General features: G+C 38.2%; 4 protein-coding genes across 7 annotated transcripts in view; 2 read left to right on the top strand and 2 right to left on the bottom strand.

Annotated features, from left to right (window-relative positions):
* The window catches only part of LOC108058811 (G-protein coupled receptor dmsr-1), a 41,004-nt gene that overhangs the window by 9,834 nt on the left and 6,681 nt on the right, over positions 1 to 24,489 (bottom strand). For 2 of the 4 annotated variants that reach the window (XM_017143752.3, XM_070213663.1), the window contains exon 2: positions 13,916 to 13,999. The gene's annotated coding sequence lies outside the window, so the exon portion shown is untranslated. Of the gene's footprint in view, positions 1 to 13,915; positions 14,003 to 19,142; positions 19,666 to 24,489 lie in introns of those variants that run through there. The other 2 variants (XM_070213662.1, XM_070213661.1) reach the window with 2 other exon arrangements.
* On the top strand, positions 712 to 1,325 carry LOC108058812 (uncharacterized). The gene is made up of 2 exons (XM_017143754.3): positions 712 to 788; positions 927 to 1,325. Exons 1-2 carry the CDS (start codon positions 777 to 779, stop codon positions 1,212 to 1,214), a joined length of 300 nt encoding a protein of 99 aa, XP_016999243.2. The 5' UTR covers positions 712 to 776; the 3' UTR covers positions 1,215 to 1,325.
* LOC108058808 (zinc finger and BTB domain-containing protein 41) lies at positions 2,643 to 5,013 on the bottom strand. The gene is made up of 2 exons (XM_017143748.3): positions 4,530 to 5,013; positions 2,643 to 4,452 (listed from the first exon to the last, which is right to left on the bottom strand). The coding sequence occupies exons 1-2, from the start codon at positions 4,704 to 4,706 to the stop codon at positions 2,845 to 2,847; spliced, it is 1,785 nt and encodes a 594-aa protein (XP_016999237.2). The 5' UTR covers positions 4,707 to 5,013; the 3' UTR covers positions 2,643 to 2,844.
* Positions 11,082 to 11,510, top strand: LOC108058813 (uncharacterized). The gene is made up of 2 exons (XM_017143755.2): positions 11,082 to 11,260; positions 11,344 to 11,510. The coding sequence occupies exons 1-2, from the start codon at positions 11,140 to 11,142 to the stop codon at positions 11,433 to 11,435; spliced, it is 213 nt and encodes a 70-aa protein (XP_016999244.1). The 5' UTR covers positions 11,082 to 11,139; the 3' UTR covers positions 11,436 to 11,510.

Genomic DNA, 24,489 nt, shown 5'->3' with positions numbered 1-24,489 from the left:
CCACAATTGCTTGCAAGTGGCTAACATAATGAACTAGGAAATGGCTCAAACCATATTCCAATAATCAAACCAAAATAACTTGAATTATAATTAATAATTATTAAATCTCTGGCTCAAACTCACATGCTCACATGCCATTTGTTTAATGCAATGGAAATATGAAATACCTGTCAGGTTATACAATATATGAAATACTCTGTTGAGTGTTGGATATTAATTTAATAAATATGTGTAGTAATATTTCCCAAAAGCAAACACATATCAAAAGCACCTCAAACAGTAACTCTTAGAACGATATTATTGATTTTAATGGTTTTGGCATTTGGTGGCTCCACATAATTGAGATGAACAAACAGCAGCTGCTGATAAATTATTGTGGCAATTGACACCCAGAGTGAGTACTCCAAATAATTTGCTGAATTAAAAAACAATTTATGTGGACTGGCTGTGCGTCGTTCTGTTCGATACTCGGACACACTCGGACCCACTCGAATACTCACATTCACATTTACATTGAGTCGCTTGGCTTGCTTGTGCAATTTTGGCTTGATGTGGGCATATTTTTCTCGATGCGTGTCTTGCTCGATTTTTCTTTATTTTTGGGCCTAAATAGCTTTTGCCTAATGAGTGCGTTTGACTTAGTTTTGAGTGAGTTTCTAACTGGCAAACGGTATAAATAAAGTCGTTCTGACTGCCAGCATCGTTAGTTGAATTAAAGCCAGCGCGGAAACAGCTTCAAGTTGCGACGAACATAAATCATATTTTAGACCAACAAAATGCAATTCACTGTAAGCTTGGCACATAGTTCAGTAAATAATTAGAAAATGTTGAAGAACATTATTTTTCGCACAAGAATTTCTAACATTTTTCCCATTTTCTACCTTTTACACGTTAAACGCTAATGAAACATTCCTCTGACGCAACAGTTGCTCCTGCTCATCGCCAGCGCTGCCTGCATCCTGGCCGCACCCGCTCCCGCCGCCGAGGAGCAGCAAGAGTCCTCCGTGAAGGCCAAGCGGGGATTGTCCTTGGGATTGGGCTACCACGCCCCCCTGGTAACCCACTCGCATTACATCGCCGCCCCGACTTTGGTGCACCATGCCCCCATTATATCGCATGCACCGCTCATCGCCCACGCTCCTTTGATTGCCCACCATCCGGTATCCTCGGTCTCGTATCACCTGCCCAGCTACCACTCCATTCACCACTTCTAAGGGGCACCAACAAAAGAACGCCATTCTTCTCCAGCAACAGCATTCCCGCAAATTCATATTCGAGTTGGAATCCCCGCCCAAACAATTCCCCATTGCTTTGTGAATAAACGTTCAAGTTGAGCCAGTGCGGTTTCCTCTAAATTTTAATTAACTTTTTTGGGCAATGGATTTCGGAGGGGCAAATAATCCTTGGCTTAAGATTTAACAAAACTTAAAATATAGGAAAAACTCTTAAAAACCCCTTTTAAGAGTTAAGTAAAGAAAGTGTTTAGCTCGATTTAGTATTTATTATTTAATACTTTTAAAAACAAACTTGGCTAAGAAAAGGGTAAAATCGAAAGTTAGTATCCATTGAAAGTTTAAAATCCTTAAAAATGCTAAAAACGAAAACTTTTAAAGCTACTCCCAACTCACATTTATTTTGTTTCAAAATTAAGCCGCTTTTCACCCCCACAACATTTGTTTAGCAACCACATTTTTGTGGTAGAGCTCTCTCTATGTTTTTTGCCAAATGAACATACTTGTATTAACCATCTGTTGGCTGCCATTTTGTTTTCAACTCAAAAGCCACCCACCAGGGTTAAGGTTGCAGGCATAATCCCAGCAGTTAAACACTCATGTTAGGGCCAACTAGCGAAATTGTTCTCTAAAGAAGCATTAAATGATGCCATTTCGTACACCAAAGCTTTAGCATCCAATTAAAAGAACTTTAAAGGCAGCCTTTTAGGGTCTCTAAGCTGCGTTGCCCTGTGTTACGAGGGTCGTTTAGCCCGCGAACTTTTAATACTTTATAGTAAACTCCATGTGCAACATAAATGAAAATCAAATGTTTGAACAATTTAGTGGGTCAAAATGTTAAAGGTTACTTTTCCAATTTGATAATTTTTATACCCGTTACTCGTAGACTAACCCACAATCGCCCACTAACGAATTTAAAATGTGTCCTGCGCGCACATCTTTAAAGATTTCCGAGAAGTATAAATGCAATTTTGTTGACATTTTTCAAATAGGACCATTCATTAAAAAGTTATTCGCAATCAAAATTGTTTATATATCTATCTCCCTCGCACTCCCTTTAGCTGAGTTACGATTATTAGATAGTCGGGACACCAACCCGACTATAGCGTTCTCTCTTGTTTTAATGGCAGTATAAAGTATTTCATTTCCAATCTAAGATATTGAGTTTATTTGCATCAAAATTGTTCCTACCAAAAAATCATTTTAATATCAATTAGTTTTAACTACGATATATCAAATATCAGCATTTCGGGTGCGTGATTTTATTATACCTAGATACAAATCGATCGAAGAATGTAATATCAATTAAATATCGTTCACCTGAAACGCATTTGCTAGAGGTAAAAACTAATAATAAAATCCTTGAAAACGCACGTAAAACTGGAGCAAACTGAAATCAGAAACTCACAATTTGCCATTAATCGAACTTTTATTTTACTTTTAGCTTACTTACTTAGTGTGCGAAGTTTACAAGTATTTAAAACTTCCGCCTATTTTATTTTGTATTTATTACAAATGTGATTTATTTGCACTGAATTCTTCCTACAGCTAGGGGAAAACTTAAAATCGTTGATTAAACCAGAAGTCCTCGAATCGCCGCCGCACCTTCAATTTAGTCCGAGAAGCTGTCGCTCCAGTAGGTGGTGGTCGGTGGGGCCACCGCCTTGAATAAATCACGACCCTCCCCGGGACGTCGTTTGCCCATGCTGCTGTTGTTGCTGCCCTGCGAATAGCCGTGGCCCATGCGCTCCTCCTTGATGCGCGGCTCCTGCTTGATGCGTACGGTCTCCTCCTTGATGCGACCGCCCTCCTCCTTGTGCCGCTGACAACCGGCGGCCTGGTGGCGCTGCAATCGCTGCTGCGTAAGGAAGGTGCGCTGGCAGCGCTTGCACTCGTAGATAAACCCGTGCTCATCGTGCCGCTGGGCCATGTGGTGCTTCAGTTCCGCCCGCAGGCGGAATATCTTGGGGCACAGCTCGCAGCGGAAGTGGGCGCGCTCCTGTTCGTGCCGCTGCATGTGCGTCTTGTAGGCCCACTCCACCTTGAACTTCTTGCCGCAGATGGGACAGGCATGCTCTATCCTCTCGTGCGTTTTGCGGTGCAGCACGTAGGATTGTTTGCGCGAGAAGGTCAAGTCGCATTTGGGGCACTCGAACGGACCCACGGCAGCCACCGACGTGGGCTGGTACTTCTTCTTCGGGGCGCTAGACGGTTCCCCCTCGCTGTCCGTGTTCCGCTTAAGCGGCTTTTTTCGCGGACGTCCCCGTGGGCCCGGTTTCTTCTTCTCCTTCTTCTTCTGCTGCTCACTGCTGTCATCGGAGTCCACGGAATCGCTGTCGGCACTCGTTGTGCCGCCCACATCCGATACCTTGAACTCATCGTCCTGTTCATCTTCATCCTCGCTGGAATCAGTGACTGGTGCATCGATGACCACGTAGCCGCGGGGCCGGCGAACCTTGTTCTTGCTGCGGGACAGGCGCTTGCGCAGATCCTGGTCCGTGGCCTCCAGCTGCTTGCGCAACTGTATGGCAATGGTGAGGCTGCCCATGCACTTGGTGCAAATGAACTGCGGCATAAAGTCCTTGGGCAGAATCGAGACACCGGGGCAGATGACCAGCAGCATGTCCGCGGGCGTGGCATCGATTTGCTTCTTGAACAGGCAGACTAGCTCCTCCTTGCTGGTGCACACGCGGCACTGGTTCTCGTCCACGGGCTCCTCCTTTTTGCGCTCCCGCGCGGGGGCCACGCCGTCGGCAGCTTCGCCGGGTTCGTCGCCGGTGATTAGTTCGCCCTCGGCATCGCTGGCGTTCTCGAACTCTGCGTCAACCTCCTCGGTTTCCTCGGTGGGATCCTCTTCTTCCTCTTCCTCCTCCTCGTCGCCTTCTTCGCCGGTCTTCTCAGCTGCCTCTTCACCTTCGGGATCGGCTTCTTCTCCATCTTTTGGAGCCGACTTGCCTTTACCATCTAGATCTTGATCTTCATCTAGAGGAGCAGCTTCCTTCTCCTGTTCAGTGCCTTTTTCTCCTTCTCCTCCGCTTTTTTCCTTCGAGACTTCCTCCTCGCCTGCAGTTTCCTCTTCGACCGTTTTATTGCTCACTTCCTGGCCACTTTCATTGGCTTTCTGGGGCTCAGTTTCCTCCTCCGGCGGCATCTCGCCATCCAGATACTCGGCCTCGCCCATTTCCGCGTCCTGATCCGCATTTGCAGCGCCAGCATCGTCCTGGAAAATAAGTAAAATATAAGGAATGATTTTTAGTGAGGGCTGTAAAGCGTTTTTAATTTTCATTTCAGTCGCACCTCGAGGTAATCTATAATCTGGCCCACGGCTCCGGAGACGCCATCTTCGGCGGAATCCAGGGATTTGGCCAAATCCGGTCGCTCCTGTTGCTCCGCATTCTCGTTCGCAGCACTTTCCTGCGGATTTTCCCGCTGCTCTCCGTTGGTTTCCGCCAGGGGCGTTATGTCGGCTTCCATTGCAGGTTTTTATTTATTTTTACTCGCTTCCTTTTTCCCACAGAGAATTGTTTCTTTTTTTTCAAGAGGCGGGGGAGTCTTCTTTTTTTGGCGGGGCACCCGGCGACTTTTTCGTTTTTCGCGTTTTCTCGTCGATTTCTTTGCGCGCTTTCGTTTTTCCGGAAGTTTTCCACTTCGCCTTGCACAATTTCACATTCCTGGCACTTTTTGAACAGATTTTCAAGCGGAAAATGCAGTTTGAGTTGCAATTTTTCACAGCGTTACAATTTTTTTACTTGCAGCCATATTGGATAAGTATAGGTACACAGCTGTTTGTCATCGACTATCGATAGTTGTGCGCGTGCGCGTGGGCAATCGATAGCGAGCACAGGGTTGCAAAGAGGGCGCGGTTTTTGAAATGCGCAAGAAAATGGGTGGCAAATAAAAAAGTGTTAAGAAAATAAAATTCATAAATCATAAGTCCATGAAAAATGCAAAAATGAAAACCAAAATTCAGAAAGTACCGTCGCAATTTTAACGGCACCCTTACGCGCGTGTTTGCAATAAAAGAGGGCTAAAAACATAGGATTTTGCATATAGGCCCACCCACCGGAAAGCATCCGCTTGAAACAAAAACCGTGTCGTCTTGACTTCTGAACACGGCGAAATAAAAATTACGTGATTTGCTTAATTTTTCCGCCCCGCTGTTGTGCGCATTAATTTGAGAAATGCCTTCTTACATTTCAGCATCAACCACTCAACACTTTGTGTTTTCCTCTTTTTCCGCAGCACTTAGTCTGGCTTTCACACTGCCGAAGTCACCAAATGCCGCGTATTATTTCAATGTACATATTTCCATTTAAATCAATTCCCAGTACAAGAGCTTCCAGCCACTTTGTTCGTGTTTGCCTTCAAATAAGCAAACAAACCTATTTCAATAAAGTGCCACCTCAAAAATGTCGACCCACCCAAGGACTCTGATATTTATTTCAATTATGTACAGTGGCCACCACGAGAAATTTCCGCGCTAATGGGCTCGATTTTCAGCATGTCACTTACCATGTTTCAGGACACTGCAAAAAATAATATATGCAATTTGTAATACTCCATTATTATAGACTTAAAAAATGGTCCCTTGACTACAGGAAAGATCTTCATGGCTCGATTTTATTTTGCTAAAACTTATATAGCATATGTAAAAATCCTACAATATGATTGGAAAATGTTATACGTTTTTTTTCCACTAATGTAAAAAATATTTTAAATTATTATTTAATGTAAGATTTAAACCTTAAGCTTTCGTTTCTCCTTGTGGACATGTGTCTGTCTGTCTGCATTACTGTTGCTCTTCGGCATGCTTTACGTCAACAATTATCGCAGGAAGACGTGCTTGGGGATCTACTTGACATTAACATCGTTTTACCGGCACGAGCTTTTCACCTCCTTGGTCCTTTCCTCTCCTTTTTTGCTCGTCCTGTTAACGTGGCTCGCACCGAATCGTTTATGACGCCAGATTGCAGCGACAGAGGTCCGGGTGTCCCGAGTAAAAAAGATAAATATAGCGGCTAGGCTTCTGTGGCAGTGATAAAAAAGCACGGCCATGTCAACTGGCATATAAAACACGACAAGACACAATTCAACTCCCGGCGGCGTCACAGAGTGATTAATTATGCATGAATGTCGCATCCCAAAGACAAACAGCCAGCATATGCTCCTTGGCAAGGGCTTAAGCCTCCTGGAAAACAGCGAACATACGAACATGTACGTATATGTATTATCCTGAACTTATCGAGGTAGCTGGATGCCCCTTGCCCACCCACTCGCTCACCTACGCACCCATTTCCTTGCACTAGGTTCTCAATATCATTTAATTTTCAGCGAACAATTGAATTTAAAGCTTTCGACATAATAATTTATTATTATATAAATAACAAACAAATTTGGCAAAGTGTTGAAAAGGAACGTTTTTAAAAATCCAAAGGAGAACTCAAATGGTTTAAATAGCGCACATGATATGTTCTTTTTTCCTTTGGTAATTAAGAGTATTTTTCGTAAAGTCAATGAGTGTGGCATAAAAGGAGAAAATGTTATAATTATGTATATGTGAAAGACTTTTAAAATATCCATTAATTAAAATGGGCATATCCACTTCCTGTTAAATACTTTTGGCAGAACACAGAATACCCTCTTATTTAATAGCAGCAGGTATAATTAAGCCAATGTAATTTGAGCAAGGTGTCACCAAGGCCCTGACACCAAGGCAACCCCTATTCATTTATGAAATCAGAAGATAATCATCGTTGACAAAAATAAAACGTATTGTACACAAAATTCAATTTTTCCGGCCAAACAATAAGAAAAATATTTAATTTTTAATTTGATTGCATTGGCGTCAGGTAAATATTCAATAATCTTATTCATCACTTTTCTGCCAGGATAAGCTTAATTAATCGCAACAACACATTAATACGATAAACGGAATAATTGCTCTGTGTTTTATGTTCTGTATAAAAGCTTCTTGTTTTCACACCAACAGAAGAACGCTTTCTCTGCCATTTAATTTTGTGTTAAAAGGTTAACATATATCTTCACTAAAAGCATAAATACCATATTTAAATCCGGCTTCTTTGAACATCTTTCCTGAGTTAATGAAATGAGTTTGCAGTTTGCCGTTCTGACTACAGTATATTTTAAACTAAACGCGTGTTCTGCATCAGTCATAAACTCTCTAATCAAGAAAAGCGACTACCAAAACTTTGTCTTGCTAATTCTGGTATTTTACATAGAGAAAATTATTCGATTAAATTGGACTCAAATTGATTGATTATTTTTTAATTAAGATCCTTTTTTTTAGATGAAGAAATATTGATATTGGATACATTTTTAATTGTTTACAGCAACAAAAAAACAAACTTTTTGTTTGATCCGACTTGAGTCTCGGGCTCAAAAATGTTTGCAATTTAATGGATTTTATCCACTATAAAGTATTATTTCAAATTACAAATAAAGAAATATATAAAAACAATTAATATTGGTAATATATAAGGGAATTGGGACCACATTAGCTAATAGCTTATTAAACGCAAACTGGACATTTCATCGCATATTTAATCAAATAACGAGTTTTGATATTAACTCAATAAGTAAAACTTATTCTCAGTGCTGTGCTGTGAATTTTTAAACGTGATAATTTTCTCTGTGTAGCTAAATTTATATCCCCATGGAATCGATCTATTATTGCTAAGTGGTTTTGCTTGTGTCCAGGGAGATGCTATTAACACGTTACCGCCAATTTTTCCCACCAGGGAAACTTCTCTCAACTTAATATTCGAAGGAAAACTTTTAATGTTTGCAAGTTCCAAAGAAAATTAACTTTTCTATAGCATAATATTCACCTGCCAGCTGAGTGTCTAATCCATCAATACAGGCACGTTCCTGACGAAGGTAATAAATCTAATTTAAGAAGTATGTATGTAAGCTAATAAGAAGTGTGTCGGCACATGCAGACATATATGAGCTTTAAAAATTCAATTATTGTCGAATTTTGAGAAAAATTTTTTCCTCATTTTTCGCGTCTAATTAAAATGCACCAGTGAGTTTTCTAGGAAACATGGACAAACCAGTTCATTAATCAACATCAAGTAGAAGGTACTTGTACCTAATTAAATTGAACATATTTTCCTGACAGATCAAACCTCTTGGGAAAAGAGAGACGATGGCCGAATTAATTACGCAGAGCTGAGTCTCTTAATTACGCACGTATAATCATTTATCTTTATTCGCTCTAACTTTGCTTTCTTTTCAGATTTCTTTGCTTGCATTGTATGCTAATTGCTGTCGTAATTTGTAAAATATTCATCAAATTACAAAAAGGGTGTAAAACTGAATGCAGGGTTTTTAATGGACCTTCTATTTTCTTGTCATAATTCTTTCGCATATTACGCATCGCAACGTTTAACGTAAAATTATAAACGCGCTTGTTCACTCATATCACTTTTAAGCATCAGCAACATAATATTCCAAAAATAAATTGTATGGTTATCAAAATTTTATTAAATTATTAAGATGGTTTAAAACTGAATGTCGTTTTTTGAATGCAATTTCCATTTTCTTGACACAATTCTTTCGCTTATTACGCATACGCAACGTGTGCGTGAAATTATTAGCGCATCAGCAACATAATAACCCAATAACAAATTGTATGGTTATTAAAATTTTATGAAATTATTAAAGTAATATAAAACACAATGTCGTTTTTTAATGCAACTTCTTTTTCCTGGGCATCAGCAACATAATATTCCAAAAATAGATTGTATGGCTATCATAATTTTATAAAATTATGAAAATAGCGTAAATCTCAATTGAATGCACCTTCTATTTTCTTGTTATAATTCTTTCGCATATTACGCATACGCAACGTTTAAATAAATAATAAATTATACGTTAATGGCTATCGCAATTTGACATTCATTCATCAAATTATGAAAATGTAGTAACACTCAATGTCGTTTTTGAGTCTACCATCTTTTTTTTTTTGAATAATCCTTTCGCAAATTACTTTAACGCGACGTTTAGATGCCTTTGGCAAAGCAAACAACATGGAATTATAAACGCGCGTGTATACACATATCTCTTTTGAGCATCAGCATCATAATATCCCATGGGAGGAAGTCTATGAAGAAATATACCAATTTATTAGCACATAATTTAAAAAGCCCTGGGGTAACATGTTTACGCTTAGCTCTTTCTTAGCCATTTTCACTCGTTTGCCATGTTTTTACTCGCTCTTCCCGGGGTTTGAATACACAAAGGTAATATATGTGTACACTGTACATATTACCATGAATAGGGTGCCGTATGGGAGTCCGATTTGCACACGACCCTAATTCAACGACCAGAAATGCAGATAAAAAAGAGCACAAATCGAAAAAATTATGAATAGAGCTAAGTAGCGAGCTCAGTGTTGTTATTATTATTAATATGAACTCGCACTCGTTCGATGCCATAGATCACAATTATTTGCGGTTCCGACAGGCCAATAAATGCGGAGATAAGAGGCTTTACGGGTGCCTCATTAGCCACCCATCCACCGAAATGTACCTACATATTTCCGTGAACAATTGGCATGTGTCTGCCGGAGAGGCGGAGCCTTCGGTTGGAAACATCCTAAGGGTAGACACGCATTTATCAGAATATATAGGTCCCCTTAACAATCTTGTCAATGGGGCACGTGTTTGCATTACACGTCTGTTTGTTGCGAAACACGTCTTAAACTGATTACTAAATACGAGCCAGAAAAAAAGAGCCTCCTCCTTCCGCTCAAATTCGAATTCCAATCAATTTCCATAGACAACGCCAGACGCTGGCAAAGAATTTAGCATAAATTTTGCTTTGAATTCTTGTCGTTAATTTGCCGCCAGGCTAGGAAGGAATTCCCAAGTTGTGGTTATTTATGAAACGAAAAAGAATCGAAAAATTTTACTTTCTTTTGGCCGGCGTCCAAGCGGCAAATTAAGCGAACCGGTTTGTTTATAAATCAGCATCAAAAAGCCAATGGCAAATGGCGACAAATAACCCAACGATTCTCTTATTTGTCCCTTTCATGTGGCCGACGTATTTTTTGGGGTAGTGGGAAATGCCCAAACAACAAATAAAAGAAGAGATCACAGAGCAAAACATAAACAGAGATTTTTTAGCCACACTCGTACAATGAACTGTCATATGCAAAACATTTGTGTTATGACAAATATATTCTAGAAAAACACACACTATTTTATTTGATATCATGTGGAATTCTTGGTGTCGACTATTTGATACCTAGCTTTGAGAGACAATGATAAAGTATTTATAATTTTTTTATAATTTAGAAAGTATTCATGTAAAATGATAGTACAGTAAGCCAGAGGAGTTTTCGAATTAGTTATAATTATATAATAATTTAATTTAATAATTTTTCAACCAAAAATATTATATTTCAATTTATAATGTAAGCGTTTATAATCTAATTCAACTATGAATTTGTAAGTAGGTTACTAACACGATTTAAAGAAGTTAATCAAAAATGCAACCTTTAGCTAAACTATTAATATTCAAAAAGATTAAAATATTAGCATTAACTTCTTTGAAAATTATTCTGCATTGTTATGCTTTCCTTCAAGGTGTTTAAAATTCGCGGCTCAAATCGTTTGTTCTTTTGCGAAACTTGTTTGCCCTCTTCGAGTGCGGACATTCCCCGGATTAAATATATCGCCATAGAAATTTTGTTGGGCAGCGAAATCAAAACAAGAAATCCAATTTCTAAACAGCTGCTTGAGAACAAGGTGCTTCCTTCTCTCTTTATCGCGATGCTGGCCTTTCCATTCATCCCGGTTTCTTCAAGTATAAATAGCTGCGACCGCAGCAAATTCAATTAGACTCCAAGCCAACCTCCAGAATACCAAACCAAAGCCCCAGAATGTCGAAAATCCTCGTCGCCGCTATTGCCTTCATCGCCATCTGCCTGATCCTTGTCAGCGCCGCCCCCGCCCCGCCCACTCAGCTGCTGGATGCCCAGACGGCCATCCAAAAGATAATCGGTGAGTTGGGGAAAATAGTTGAGAGGAACTGTCACCAGATTGCAGATTGACCTCCTTCCTTCCTTCAATCCTTGTTCTTTCAGATGCCTACAACCGCATTCCAGGACCCTCGGTTGTCCACCCCTGGGAGGTCGCCCGAGTGATTGACCCCAACACCTTTGTGGCCCACTTTTAAAGTCCCCACCGACTACAGCCTGACTACTCTAACCAAAATGATTAAATAAATTCTACACAAAATATATAAGTTAAACGAAAACAAAACTCTTTGAATTTCCCTTTGGGAAACCTTTGGAAATCCTTTGGGCTACCTTTTAAAAAAATAGTTTGAAGCTAGAAATGTATATTTTATTTTAGCTCTGCCATTCTAGGAGGACCTTTCATTTTCGTTGTAATTGTTGCTCTGCCACCTGGCTCTTAAGAAATTGCTAAATTAAATGTAGGCGTAGCGAGAATGAAATTATTTTAATTGCCATCCGAATGTAGATAGTTGGACTATGCACAAAAATGCTTTGCTTTGGCAGCAATAAACTAATTACAGGGCGTAAAAGGGAGAAATAATAATACAAATAAAAAGCACTTGGAATAACAATTGAATAACTTTGCTTCTCCCTGTTAAATTACTACAATTTTCATTTTCACCTCTTCATGTGCGAGAATTAAACTCTTATGAAATTCAAGCCCACTGGGTGAAATTAAATAATTTGGCAATACAAGCCAAGAAATGAAAATAACATGGAAAATCTACGATTAATTTTATAAAATAATTGATGCAATTAAAAATCTTTGGTAACCAAATAAATACATCCTCAGGCACTTACATAAAATGTTTTTTGTGAATATTTATTTTTAAAAGAGCAACCGCTGTTTGCGATGAGTTTTGTGGGCGGAAAAGGAAGTGCAGAAAAGTTTTGTGCATTCTGGTAGCAGATGTAGAGAGCTCAACTAAAGTTGTCTAAACTCGACTCGAGCAAAGTTTTTCTAGCCCAGTGACTTATCGTGCTGCAAAAGTTTTCTGGTCATTCGCCTTTTCCCCACAATTTACCCCAAGGACAATTTGTTAATAAGTGGATTACCAAGTCATACGCCAAAGTTATCGTTATCCGGCTGAATCTCATTTTGATGCACAAGATGCTCGAGTGTTTGCCAAGCTCTCTAGACTGCGGAAAAAAGCGACTGTTCTTGGCTGGAGCACTTGAGAGATGCAATATTGTTATCTGGCGATATATGGGCACCCCCATTGATCCACGGGGCTTAAAGTCAATGCCAATGTCAATGCCAAAGTTAAAGCTCCGCCGATATTACATATTTGCCCAGCCCACGTCATAAATGCATTTTAGATAAGTGCACAAGGGGAAATGCAAATTGTCCTCGCGCAAAAAACACTCCATGGCTAGCCAAGTGAAATAAATTGCCGGCCCCGGTCGTAAAAACGTGTTCATATTGGTTGGATATGGACCGTGCTTATCCCATACGCTTCCGTACTTTCTTTTATGGCCCGTACATGTGACGTAGGGGACTGAATATTTTGTGGATGCTTTAATCATGAAGGTAGAATCTTATCTTAGGCTTTAATGAAGTCAACCGAACTGCGCAATTTTGCTACGAATTTATGCAATTTAAAGTCAATAAAGTTGACGGATTTTCCACTTAATTAGTAGCTTTTAAATTTATAATGCTGCTTTTAATAAGGTTTATTATTATGAACTGGTAATAAAACCTAATTGGCTGTTACATTTTTTTTCGTTTAAGTTAGTGATTTTAATTAATTTAATTAAAACCAAAAAAATTTAATAAATAATTCTCACTATACTTAAAAAAAGAAAACTAATAATGCGACAAAGCCGTTGTTGGTTTATATTGCTTACTATGACATTTCCCGGAATATGCATCTAAATACAATGCTACTGTTTTTTTTTTGCCAGTTGTAAATGCTTTTTTTTCTAGTTTTACAAAAATTATTTTTTAATTTGCTCATAAGCGGCTCATAAGCGGCTGTCAACGTTGACATTTTAAAGTTGAAAAGAGAAACAAAACTATATGAAACCAGTGTATTGTTGAAGGTTTTAAAGAATTGGCCATTTGCAATATTGATAACAAAAAAAACCCAGCTTTTTTCTATCAATGTCACTTGTGTTATGACTAAAACATGGCTAGTGGATCGGAAAAAACTTTTTTAATTACAAATACGGGGCTGGCTGTTTGTCCTTTGTCCTATACATTTCTCGTTTACCGCAGCACTAATTATTCCCCTAATTGGTTCATAGTTACTAGTTCCGCTTCGGGATGTTTATTGGCAGACCCTAGCAATTAATTTGTTTGCGTGGTCGCCTAGGTTTTTTTTATGTGCCTGACAATGGGATTTTACGAGCGCTTTTACGACTGGCTTAGAGCCAGCATCTTGGCCAGCTGTTGAGCTGCCAAAACAAAGTTTATCTCGATCAGGAATTCCCAGTGGAATGCAGAGAACTGGGTGGCAAAACTTAACGAAGCCGAACCCAATCAATTGAGAGACAGAGAAAGATTTCTCGCATGCGCCAGTCGCATAAATTTGTTAACCGCTTTCAAACTACATCGATTCGGTTCGATTTGCATTGCAAATTAGGCCCCCTGGCCCCCATTCCCAGTATAGACCCATATAAATAGACCGTGACTTACCTGCCATCATCTGAGCGACTCCTAATCTCGCCCACCATCAAACCGAACGGCTTTAATTATGCAAATAAATGGCGCCACAAGAATCTGCTAAAAAAAAAAGGGGGAGACAAATAAACAAATAACATTTTTAGAAATCTGATAAATATCAATTTCAGGCGACAAGTTAATAAAAGTAAGTGAAACGTATTTTACAGGCTATAGCTCGACTGTGATATACCCACTAAAAATATTATTATTTAGGCATTTGATAAGATCTTGATAATTATCGATCTTTTCGGTATTTTGACAATATTGTTTCGATAATATCTATATTTTGAAGGGACAACACAAATTGAATATCGAGAAATAGCAAGCTGTCGACTTTTTTCAAAAAACAATACAATAATACAATTTCCAAAACAATGACTAGACAAACTCGGCCGGTCATAAATTTCTTCTTAAAATATATGAAATACATTAGAGTACCAATACAATCCCTCGATATCTGAGTAAGGGGTGCGCGTGCTTTTATTCAAATTCCCGACATATGGTGGGATATCAATTACCATCAGACAGTTGCCAGCAGTCATCAGTCAATGACTTCGTTTGCTTTTCCAACAGGTTTGTTGGGATATCGTACACACAGACACATTAGCTTTATTGTTAGCAGGTCAACAAATTTAAGCAACAAAGTAAAATTAATTGGTTTGGATAATATTGTAAGCTCTTTGTTCACATAATCAAATGGGTAGTTGGCAGAAAGTGCATCGTGTATTGTGTATTATTTTAATTTATTATAATTAATCTCTATATTAAGCTCACGCACATTTTCCATCCAAACAAGATTAAAATGAATTATAGAAAAAATAGTAAGCACGGATTATGGATTCACTGTTGTGTTAAGCAAATGTGAAAAACCCAATGAGCCGATATAAACAGCCCCAAAATGTATGCTTCAAAAATGGGCTGAAATAAAATCCTTTCGCATCATCAAACGCAGTTTGATCAACCCTTGTGTAAACATACACATACATATAATATTCAATGTGCGGGTAAATGCTTTTTGGAGATTAGCAGGTGATACGGTATTCAAGTATCGAGTAAGCCAAATTTACCCCCGAAACTTTTTGTTCGCCTTGGATAATGGAAAAGTTGGCAACGAAAGCAGATTGGCAGGCATGTGCGTATATTGATGGCCATAATGGATCCCCAAAGGGAGGAGAGTACCAAGATGCTTTAGCCGTGGACACGCAACGTTAACCTCGATGATGGGTGACAGTTTTTCCGGCATTTGGTGCTCATCTCAAGCAAAATGTGCCTGCGTGGGCTTAGCCATCAAAATTGATGGCTCACGGAGCCCAGTAACTTATAACCATAAACGAAACTGATGCCGGCTCGACAATAAGTCCTTTGTTCCACAGCCCAACGACCGTAAAGGACCGGCTAATAAAGGGAAAATCAAATAACAATCATTGCAATTACACCGGGGAGCACATCATCTACTCAGATGAAACCAAAGCTGAACCGAGCTGAACTCGTCTGAAAATGTCGAACCGAGATTATTAGCATAATCCAGAGACCCTCTCAACTGGGTTGGAAATCCAACAAGCGACTACTGTCGCCTGGGTCAAGAAACTGTAAGTGAATTTTTATTGAATTCCATATGAATGTTTTTGCACTGTAGGACAAAGTTGGTTGTCCTGGCAGTCGGCTTTAATTTAAAACTTTTTGTCCATATTCGCAATGAATACTTGATTGTTTTAAACAAAGTTTGAGATGACATGCAAATGTGTGAACTTTGACTTTAGTTTAAAAAACTTTTTTTTTGCATATATAATAAACTTATTTTAAATACAGATTTTTGTACAGTTTTGAGGTGCTTGCTTTGAAATTTATAAGCTTTTGCATACAACTTTTTAGGATTATTATGTTCCTCATCTTTTTAAGAGGTTAGTACCTGTGGTTAACAGTGCGTTTTGCGAATATTTGAGCAGCCAACTTGAAGTAATATTGTTCTAGAAATTTAAAGAGGCACATGCATCCGACATATTTCATTCCTTTATAATCGCTGACAAGCACATTTCTAGATGTCAGTTTGAATTTAATTTCATCTTGCATGACTCGCCATTGGAATGGAAGGCTCTCAGAACAAGAGAATAAATATCAAATGCTTTGCATAATGTATTGCTTCATTCTTAGGCATCGGAAGAAAAAGCATGGGTAAAAGTAAATGTTGCAGCTTGAATTTCAAGTCCTCTTTAAGACTGGGGAAAAACAAATAAGGCAATTTATTATTGCATTTTTCATTTCAACTTGCTTTATTTTGTTTTTTGTTTATTTCAACCATAAAGAAAGACACGAAATAGTCTATCATAAATCAAAATGGGCTCCCCTTTTATTTTTATGGCGGGTCGCTAAAACAGCGGGCTGCGACATCCTGGCGACACCTGTCAAAGAGCGTGTTCGTCCAAGCTGGACACCAATTAATCATAGAGGTACGTATATACATATATCTGGAAAAATATATCAGGGAGTGTCCATTCGATTGACCCGGAATTTTCCACAAGGAGCGTCGATTCAGTGCACACTTTGCATAATCCATTTGACAGCAATCGGGGAAATAGCTTTGCTAGTCATTCAAGAGCAGCTGGGGTTACTTGCGCAACCGGAGATCCGATATTTTCAGAAATCTTTACAGTTAACCATTGAAACCGCAAGACATTTATTATTATACAACCCACTCGCTGGCGAAAGCAGCTCTAAGAAAAATAAATCAGATAAATCAGAAACGCCCATAACTGCGGCGACCCCGGGGACTTGACGGTTTTTGTTTCTGGCAAATGACAGCCAAGTTATGGTTGCGCTGAATTCAGATTTATGTTTGATTACATAAGCTCCTTGGCGTCCCAGTTCCCTTCTACTTGTGGCCAACTTAGACGACTTCCTGGTAACTCGCGGCATTCTGTGAAAAGTAATTTAAATTACGTCCCTTCGCTCAAAGTAGAATTTCTCGCGAATTTTGTTCATCCCATCTATCCTATAAATTGAGTGGTGCGCTAAGTCCTTTTATTGGTGTTTACACTTTGACATCTTTTAATACTGCTTTGCATTTGCCGATTAAAGTTTGTCAGTGAAAAAAGAAAACAGCTACGCAGTAGATTTTTTGCCAAGATTTTTACCGAATTATTTTCACCAACTTAGGTAGTAGGTTGTCTTATAGATTTGATTTTGCATAATCTTTTATGTGGGATAACCTACACCCAAAGAAAAATTTGATGAAACGATGATCGATTCGATGTTATGCGGTATTAATTATTGACTTGATATGCAGGCACCTCAATTCGATATGCCCGCTCTATTTCAAATTGAGAAAGTTTGAGATTGTCAACGTTAAACGTTATTTAAGTAAAGAAGCACCAAAAGAGAGAGATAAAAAAATGTACCATGCGCATATCGATTTTACCACTACGTGTTTTTTTTTTGTGTGTACACGAAAAATATCAGTGGTAAAATCAACTTTAAAAAAATGCCGTCGGCAATTAAAATAATTGGAATACGCAATGTGCCACGTTGGTTAAAACGCAATTTCAATTGGACTCCTTTAGTGAAATCGAATGAGGTTGATAATTTTGTTGTCTGTGTAATTTTTATTTGAAATTTAAGTACCTCGTCACAATCCCTTTGATGCCATAATCGATAGCTTTGCCTGTAATCCGTCAAGCGGGCGACAACAAAGGCCTGTATACTGTAAAGTCATGATCAAATTAAAGGTGCTTTCATGGGGACGCAATAAATAACAAGGCTCTAAGGAAAGGCCAACTCGAAGGATTATCAATTGCGTGCTAGGCCTCGTCCTTTTAATATTTCCAGGATTTTGCCGAATCACTCGGCTCTGGCCTTTTATTACGCCTTAATTTGTGCAAAATAATAAGATCCAGAATGGGGTGAAAAGCAACGAACTCCAAGAGATTACGCCTTGGCAAATGCGGCATGCAAAGAGGAAATTACTCTTTAAATGGCAGCTGGATTTCCCTCCATTAGACTTAATCATCAGTGCAGCGTTGGATTTTGACAAGTATTGAAGTCAAGGACGATTAGACTTGCACAGGCTAATTAGGCATAATTAAATCAGGCAAACAGACTGCCAAGTTTGCAGACAGGGCCACATTACACTTAGCTGATCACATTCGGTTTAATAATCAAGTTGTTAAGGGCCCAGTCAAATATTAAAACCAGCTGCGCTTTGCCATCCACGTCCCGGGACTTTTCGGGAAAATCAACAAAACGCATAACCCACTTTGCAAGTTTCGAATGGAAAATTATGCAAACGATGCAGAGGCATCCCGAGGTCTTTGCCACCGTTAAAGTTGCCAACATTTCTGTTTGCTATCTACCATTCCCCCCCTTATATCATCATCATCACGAACTTCGACGGTACTTAACGCTTTGCGATGTTAATTTTGTTTCATTTCATTATGTTCAAGTGTTCACTTCGTGCGCTTTTCTGTGGCTTAAAGGGGATTTCGCCTTAGTCACCACCTTTACAATCTGAACCTGCAGCTCAAAATAAATAGTAGAGGCAAGACTTTTGCAAACCAACCACAATCCAGCTAGTAGCCTTAGAATCCACTATACGCTGTGCTTTTTTCAGTATATCCCACCTATGTGGTGAGCTTACGAAAACTATGTGAATACACAACCTTTCAATTTAGACGAGATAGAAAGAAAAAGCCGAATAGCAACGGATTTTTTGAGAATTTCGCTAAGCCCTATACAAAATACATCCTTCAGTGCGAATTATTCTTATAAAAACATAAAGTGGTCATGGAGTATTATGTTTTCAATTGTGGCTTTTTCCGTACTTTAAATGACATTTGTTAGCGTAAATTTTTGATGCTGGGATAGATTTATTTATCTGTGAAAATACATATTTTAAGAGTTATTCATACATCACTGGCTTTGGTAGCTTGCCTCTTGAATTTGTATTCATACCTGAATTAAGCCATTACATAAAACGAGCATATTTGGTGTTGAATTACATTTATTTATTTATGAAAATAAATATTTGAAGAGGTATTCAAATCCATGTAGTTAAAGAAAAACGCAATCGAGCGCAAACGAATCGAATGAAAATATCTCGTTTGGGCACACTCCACATTTAATGTCCAGTAGTTCAAATATTTATGTTTATTTAAAGGTACTTTGTTATTACAATTTGTTCATATGGAAAATGAAATATTAAACTTACCAACAGCGTTTGCAGTTTAATTAAAAAATGGTTCGAATGGAAAAAGGAATGCTTAGCAGAAATATAGATCGCTCTATAAATTCCGCACCATATGATTGTGTGCTTAAAATTCAGGCAAAGCGTCAATAAACTAAATTGGACGAGAATATTTATAAATTTGTTTACAATTGCTCTGCGAAAATGTTGAAATTTTTGCTTCGAGTTAAGTTGAGCGTAAAGGGGTAACGGAATTTCTAATAGCTAGCCCATTGAGCCATTGGGGCAAAAATAAAACTGAAATATATTTCTCAATTTCTGCTTTCATTTAACACTTGTACAAGCAATCACTTGATATTCCAAATGGCGTATTTATTTATTTAGCATGCCATTTCCCTTGGGCTGTCAAATCGCGGGGGCAGTATTTCAATCACTTAAAATTCACACAGCAGTTCGCCAATAGATATAAGTGGCTATGAATGAGAGCTTATTTGTTTTCCATATATATATATGTATTTATTTTTTAGCCGTTTCGGACAGGGCTGAATTTTCTACCGCACGCGATGAGAACAGAATCCAAACTGACGGGAAATTTTGTATTTGTGAAAAATACAACAATTTAAAAACATCTCGTGGCACGTGCTGGGGGCGAAACTTTGTCGATTTGAGTTTTGCAGGAATAATAAATCGCCGAGCGGCAACTTTTACACGAAACACATTATGGTCCATTGTGGTGCGGTTCTTGAATTTCCTTAATTAATTGCTAACGATACGATTTCCGTTAACTTACAATGACTTTGGCCCAAGTTCAAGACAAGAAGCTAAATCAGTGCAAAGTATAAAGTTATTTCTCGTCGCTTTGCCCCTTGACTTCTGACTTTCAACCGAGCCTTGAGCTATAAATAAAAACACCTACAAGGACTCACAATTAGTAGTAGTTTTACAAAAGACATCACTTTGCAGTTCAGTTCATCAAACTAATGGAATTGAATTAAGCTGATGGTTCTTAGAATGATTCGTTGGTAATGATATTTCCCCTAGCAACATGCACCCTCGGATTTATTTCACTTTAACTCTATAATTGGTACACTAGGGCGGTTTACATTTTTATGGAAATTAATCATACGCACTGTTGGAAGTTTATAAAAAATTTAAGCCAGATTAAGCTTCTGACTGAAGAAAATAAAATTGTAAAATTTCTTAGTTATTCCTGAAATTCATTTTACAATAAAAAATTTTTTTTTTTTTTTTTATTGCTTTCCTGTAGCATCTGCAACAAATACTTTCAATTCAATACATTAACCATTGCGCAAAACCTTGATCTTTAAATAGGAATAATGAACAAGATATTTTTTTTAATTACCGAGCAATTTCTTTTGAGTTCACTTTCTATCAATATGCAACCCAAAGAAATTGATGCTAGCTCGTTAAAATTTTAAATTTTTTCTAGTTCAGGATCAACAGCATCGACTGGTTTATAATACCGACGTAAGCAGCTTTAAAGGGTGTATATATATAAAAGAATTTATAAAAAAGGCAGTGTATATGAAATGCAAGAAATTCCGGGAAAATGTCCCCTAGAAATGCAACACAATATTTTTTGTACACTTTTTAAACATTGCCTTTAAGCTCCGTAAAGCCATGTTGAAACGGCTTCACAGGAATATGCTAACAACGTACCAATAAAGGTCAGACATTCCCGTAGAGAGTCGACATGAGTTTAACAAATATGATATTTATTTATCTCGATGCAAACAACTCTAGCTGTCAATATGTTTTTGGGGTGTTTGGTTGAGCGTACAAATTGCCAGGCAAAATGTTTCACCCACCGTTAGTGTAATTAAAGATAACAGCCCCTTGGGCAAGCAAATAATAAAATAAACACCCACCGAATGGACAGCAGGGTTAACTGTTAGGCAAAATGTGAACTGCTGACCAAAATCTTCTCACTTTGGCTCGTAAAAACTAACTAAAAGGGTGGACTTGGCTTTTGCATCGACAGGCATTATGGAATTGAATTTTCGGACTGAGGACATGAAACAACATATTTTTCTTATATCCTGCCGACTTACCTTCACTTACATGAAATTTTTCGTATTTATACCCGTTACTCGTAGAGTAAAAGGGTATACTAGATTCGTGCAAAAGTATGTAACAGCTAGAAGGAAGCGTTTCCGACCCCATAAAGTATATATATTCTTGATCAGGGTCACTAGCCGAGTCGATCTAGCCATGTCCGTCTGTCCGTCTGTCTGTCTGTCTGTCTGTCTGTCTGTCTGTCTGTCTGTCTGTCTGTCTGTCCGTCTGTCCGTCTGTCCGTCTGTATGAACGCTGAGATCTCAGAAACAACAAAAGCTAGAAGGTTGAGATTTCCCACACATATTCTTTGGCTTCCTACGCAGCGCAAGTTTATTTTAGCCGAGCGCCACGCCCCCTCTAACGCCCACAATCGCCCACTAACGATTTTAAAATGGGTCCTGCGCCCACCTCTTTAAAGATATCCGAGAAGTATAAATGCAATTTTGTTGTGTATATTTATACCTATCGAAATGTAGAAGACATTTTTCAAATCGGACCATTCCACTATGGTCCAAAAGTCGATTTTTTTGGCATAAACTCTAAAAATTGAGTCACAGACTTCAAACTTTACACATTCTGTTTTTTTACAAAGAATAGTATGCAAACAAATTTTTGAGTCTGTGCGACCACGCCCTCTTTTGCCTCCCATACAAGCAAATTCATAATACTACACTGTGTTATAAAATTTAACCTTTTTTTAAATACCTCGATGAAATCTTAAAAGTCCTATTTGCTTTAAATAATCAGCGCTCTAAATGTGCTCTCGAAAAAATTTTCACACCCAAGGATTCTAAAAAAAAGGACACTAAAGTTGGAAAAATTCTGTTTTTGGCAAACTTTGAACCTATTTTGCAGACGAACGGATTCTTCGTATGTAATGTAACTCAAAACATTTAAAAAGTGCAAGTCTGTATCTTTCAAACCCCACACTCACAATAATTTTTGTAATTTTTTTAACGGAATTATAAGCAAAGGAAGACATTTCCTTTTTTTTCTCTTACGAATGCTTAACAAGGAAGGATTCAAAATAACTACTTTTTTTAATTTATTTTTGATGTTTTATCATCTTTTAAGTGGTAATTGATAATTTTTACAGAAATGCAATCCGAAAAAAATTAAATTTTCGATTGTTGCTGCGCCAAATATCCTAGAGATCGCTACGAAGAAACTTTAAGGTCCCTGAATAGTGTGGAATTGCGTGAAAAGGGGGACGAACGGGGAAAAGGTGTTAATTAGCGCTGAAAAACGACATGTATATGTACAAACTGGCGTACTTAGTTTTTGTGGGCAGACGTCGGGTCGTTAGTTTTATCCCACTAAATACAGGGAACAAATATTAATTTTCTTTAAAAACACACATAAATTGGAAATTAAACACAGGTCGAACACTAAGATTACACATAAATGTACTATACACACTAAATATTACATACCTTGATCTTTCATTTCCATAATTTACTTAATTTAGTCGGGACAAAGAAGTTTTATTTTTTTGCACAAACGTAAATAAATTATTATGGCGCCAATTTCTTAGTCCTAAGCAGCTGATCGATTGCGTACTTTTGAAAGCTCATAAAAAGCGTTAGTGTAGCTTTTAAAACTTTTTTTTTTAAGTTTGTATATGTATGATCTATTAACTTTAAGAATTTAAAATAAAAAATACAAAACATTACCATAAAAATTTCGACTTTATGCCAAAAAATCGGCCGCTCGGACCATAGTGCATTCATTAAAAAGTTATACGCAATCAAAAATTATATATCTATCTCCCTCGCACTCCCTTTAGCTGAGTTACGATTATTAGTCGGGACACCAACCCGACACAGCGTTCGCACTCCCTTTAGCTGAGTGACGGGTATTAGATAGTCGGGACAACAACCCGACTATAGCGTTCTCTCTTGTTTTCTTCTGAGAAATAGGATTTAAAAACGAAAGTATGAGTTTTTCCGCACTTTTCTGCTCAAAGAAGAAAGAAGCAAAGAGCTATTCAGTAGCTAAAGCCGTTTGTATACTGTTTTCCTTCTTGCATATTTTAGGTCGTGTATACTAACTAAACAAAATGTATTAGAGTATTAAAGCCATGTTATAGGCAAAAAATCCATAAATATGCTAAGTTTAACAACTATAATCGCTGTGCTTTCACTTTAATTATAAATTACAAAGCGCAACAAGCATTTTCCACCGCTTTAAATCTTGCAAATTTGTGCATGAACTGTGGCCATTTATCTTCATTGAAAACAAACCCCGAATTCCGCCGAATGGTTCCTTTCAATTAGAATAGCACCGATGGTGGAGTGTAGAGGCTGGGCTAAAAGGAACGTGCACGTTACACACTAACATAAATCAAATTGAGTTCACAAAATGGGTCCTGGCATCCGATGAAAGCCCATCTCTCCCGAAGACATGGCAACGTCCCGTCATTCGAGGTTCGTTAGCTGCTAGACAAACGACTTGTTGGCCAAGAACACACTTGGCAAATGCAGAAATTGAACGGCTATTGTTTCGATGCAAAAGTTAGTGGAATCAGGAAAAGTTTGTAGAACAAAGGGAACAACTTTTTAACTTCTCGTTAAAACAATAAAGCGTATCCTTAGATGCGGAAATAATAAATCGGTATTCTTGAAGTTAGAGTGCAAAATAAGTTAGTTGCAAATCAATAACTTAATAAATATATATTTGCCAATTAAAGCTTGCCAAATTACTAAATCTTCTTTAATCTTTTCATTGTACGACCTTCTTAATAATTATATAAGCCGTTTGTATGGAAAATACTATTCCCACCACATACAAAGTAAAGGCATTTTACTTAAGGGTATAAGCAAGGTCGACTTGTACCAATTTAATCCCTTCAATACATATTTTCACTTTTCTGTCCCTGTTTGTATCCTTTCAGCTTAAAATTTCAAATTTCCGTCACGTCGCCCTTAACGCCACGAAACATACGAAACTACAGGGTCGTAAAAAGAAGCAGCAAATGTTCGGCTCAAATGAAGTGATGCAAACTATGAACCCAGCGAAGGGGAATTATGGAAAAGAAGCGGTCTGAGCTGGTCTGACCTAAGTGAACCTCTTTGTTTGGCCGAGTTTTGAGTAATGCCACGATGACAGGCATTCCAATGTGATTTGGGTCTCGACAACTTTTAGCGCCCACACTGCGTATACGCATTGAAATCGACAAATGGCATTGGCCCTAATTCGAGGGCTTTGCCAGCGAATCGAAATGCTATGAAGTGATGGTCCAAGCTGAAAAGTCAATTCAGAAAATTGACGAGGGAGAAATGGATGGTACTCG

Source organism: Drosophila takahashii, chromosome 2R (genome assembly GCF_030179915.1).
Source record: "Drosophila takahashii strain IR98-3 E-12201 chromosome 2R, DtakHiC1v2, whole genome shotgun sequence".
NCBI classification, from domain to species: Eukaryota; Metazoa; Arthropoda; class Insecta; order Diptera; family Drosophilidae; genus Drosophila; species Drosophila takahashii.
Note: the sequence above shows the minus strand (reverse complement) of the source record. Positions and strands in the feature narration are given on the sequence as shown.

What these genes read in the sequence shown, in the direction of transcription:
- LOC108058808 (XM_017143748.3), bottom strand. Translation starts at nt 4,706, where the DNA reads ATGGAAGCCGACATAACGCCCCTGGCGGAAACCAACGGAGAGCAGCGG. An exon ending in AGATTATAGATTACCTCGAG is followed by an intron (nt 4,453 to 4,529) that starts GTGCGACTGAAA and finishes CTTATTTTCCAG; the next exon opens with GACGATGCTGGCGCTGCAAA.
- LOC108058813 (XM_017143755.2), top strand. Translation starts at nt 11,140, where the DNA reads ATGTCGAAAATCCTCGTCGCCGCTATTGCCTTCATCGCCATCTGCCTG. An exon ending in GGCCATCCAAAAGATAATCG is followed by an intron (nt 11,261 to 11,343) that starts GTGAGTTGGGGA and finishes TTGTTCTTTCAG; the next exon opens with ATGCCTACAACCGCATTCCA.